Below are 1,511 nucleotides of genomic sequence, written 5' to 3' on the forward strand. Positions count from 1 at the left end.
TTAAGATAAATATGTCTTTTAAGATAAATATGTCTTTTAAGATAAATGTTTATAAGATAAATACCTGTAAAGGCACTTATAAAAATTGACAGACACGTCCAAAATGTTTGAATTTAAAGGCATTCCCAACGTGTCTAAATTCAAACACACATATAAACGTGTCCCTGCAGTGTTTCTAAGCCCCACAGCCCAGCTCCCAGCCAGGACCCCCCTCCCTGGAGCTCCCTCCCAGCACCTGATCATGAACAGAGGGTCCTCCCGGATTTTGTTGGCCATGTCCAGCACGGAGTTGGCCCCAGACTTGGCAAAGATGGACCCTGGGAGCAGCCCAGTCTCGCTGGAACACCCTGCCTCCTTGTCCTCGGCCTTCTCGAAGATGAACTTGTCCACAGGGCGCCCCATGAGATATTCCTCCCTGTTCACCATCCCCCCGGGGCCCTGGTACATCCACTCCAGCTTCTCTTCCCTTTTCCTGTTGGAAAAAAAAAAAACAAACACCAATTTATTTTCCTCCTTGCAGTTCTGAAGGTAGAGTTTAAAGCTTAAAACGTAAGGTTTGAGGTGAATAGAAATGTTTTATTATTATTATTATTGTTGTTGTTATTTCCCCAGCACAGAAAGGACATGGAGCTGCTGGAATGAGTCCAGAGGAGGCACCAAGATGATCAGAGGGATGGAGCAGCTCCTATGAGGAAAGGCTGGGAGAAATGGGATTGTTCAGCCTGGAGAGGAGAAGGTTTAGGGATGACTTAACTGTGGCCTTTCAGTGCCTGGAGAAGCTTCAGGAAAGATGGAGAGGGAGTATTTACCAGGACTTGGAGTGGCAGGACAAGGGGGAAGGGATTCAAAGGGAAGCAAAGTTAGGTTTGGATGGGATATTGGGAAGGAATTCCTCCCTGAGAGGGTGGGGAGGTGGTGGAGTGGACTCCCCAGAGCAGCTGTGGCCGCCCCGTCCCATCCCTGGGAGCGCCCAAGGCCAGGCTGGACAGGGCTTGGAGCAACCTGGGCTAGGGGAAGGTGTCCCTGCCCGTGGGGTGGGACTGGATGTGCTCCCAGGTCCCTCCCAGCCGCTCCCACTCCCCGATTGCCGGCTCCCCTGGTCCCCAGCCCCCTGACCGCAGCGTGCCCATGTCCTCGGCGTAGCGCTGCATCTCCTCGCGCGCCCGCTCCTCCTGCAGCTCCCGCTGCAGCTCCTCGATCTTCCTCCTCTCGGCCTCATGCTTCTGCTCCGCCTTCCACACCTTCTCCACATTGCGCAGGGTCTGGGGGTGCCAGCTCTTCTTCAAGTTCTGGGGGCACGCGGGGACGGGGTTGGGATTGGCACCGAGGGCACAGGGGGACGGGCAGGGAGGCTGAGCCCAGGGAGCGCAAGGGCTGCCTTGGAGCCCCTCTCTGTTCCTCCTCGACCCCTCTCAACCCCCATCTTAGCCCCCCACCAGACCCTTCTCAGCCCCTCTCTCCCTCAGACCCTTCTCAGCCCCCCCCCGATCCCTCTTACACCCCTCATCCTC

The 1,511-nt window shown here is 55.4% G+C and overlaps 1 protein-coding gene across 1 annotated transcript in view; it reads right to left on the reverse strand.

Moving 5' to 3' along the window:
- Positions 1–1,507, reverse strand: part of CWC25 (CWC25 spliceosome associated protein homolog) — a 6,834-nt gene extending 5,327 nt beyond the window's left edge. Inside the window, exons 1-3 of the mRNA XM_017837899.1 lie at positions 1,499–1,507; positions 1,117–1,409; positions 159–472 (exon numbers count right to left, since the gene is read on the reverse strand). Coding sequence (XP_017693388.1) covers positions 159–472; positions 1,117–1,409; positions 1,499–1,507 — 616 coding nt within the window. The remainder of the gene's footprint in view (positions 1–158; positions 473–1,116; positions 1,410–1,498) is intronic.
- Between the last annotated feature and the right edge of the window lie 4 nt (positions 1,508–1,511).

This window comes from Lepidothrix coronata, unplaced genomic scaffold (assembly GCF_001604755.1).
Source record: "Lepidothrix coronata isolate B3197 unplaced genomic scaffold, Lepidothrix_coronata-1.0 Scaffold316, whole genome shotgun sequence".
Classification (NCBI taxonomy): Eukaryota; Metazoa; Chordata; class Aves; order Passeriformes; family Pipridae; genus Lepidothrix; species Lepidothrix coronata.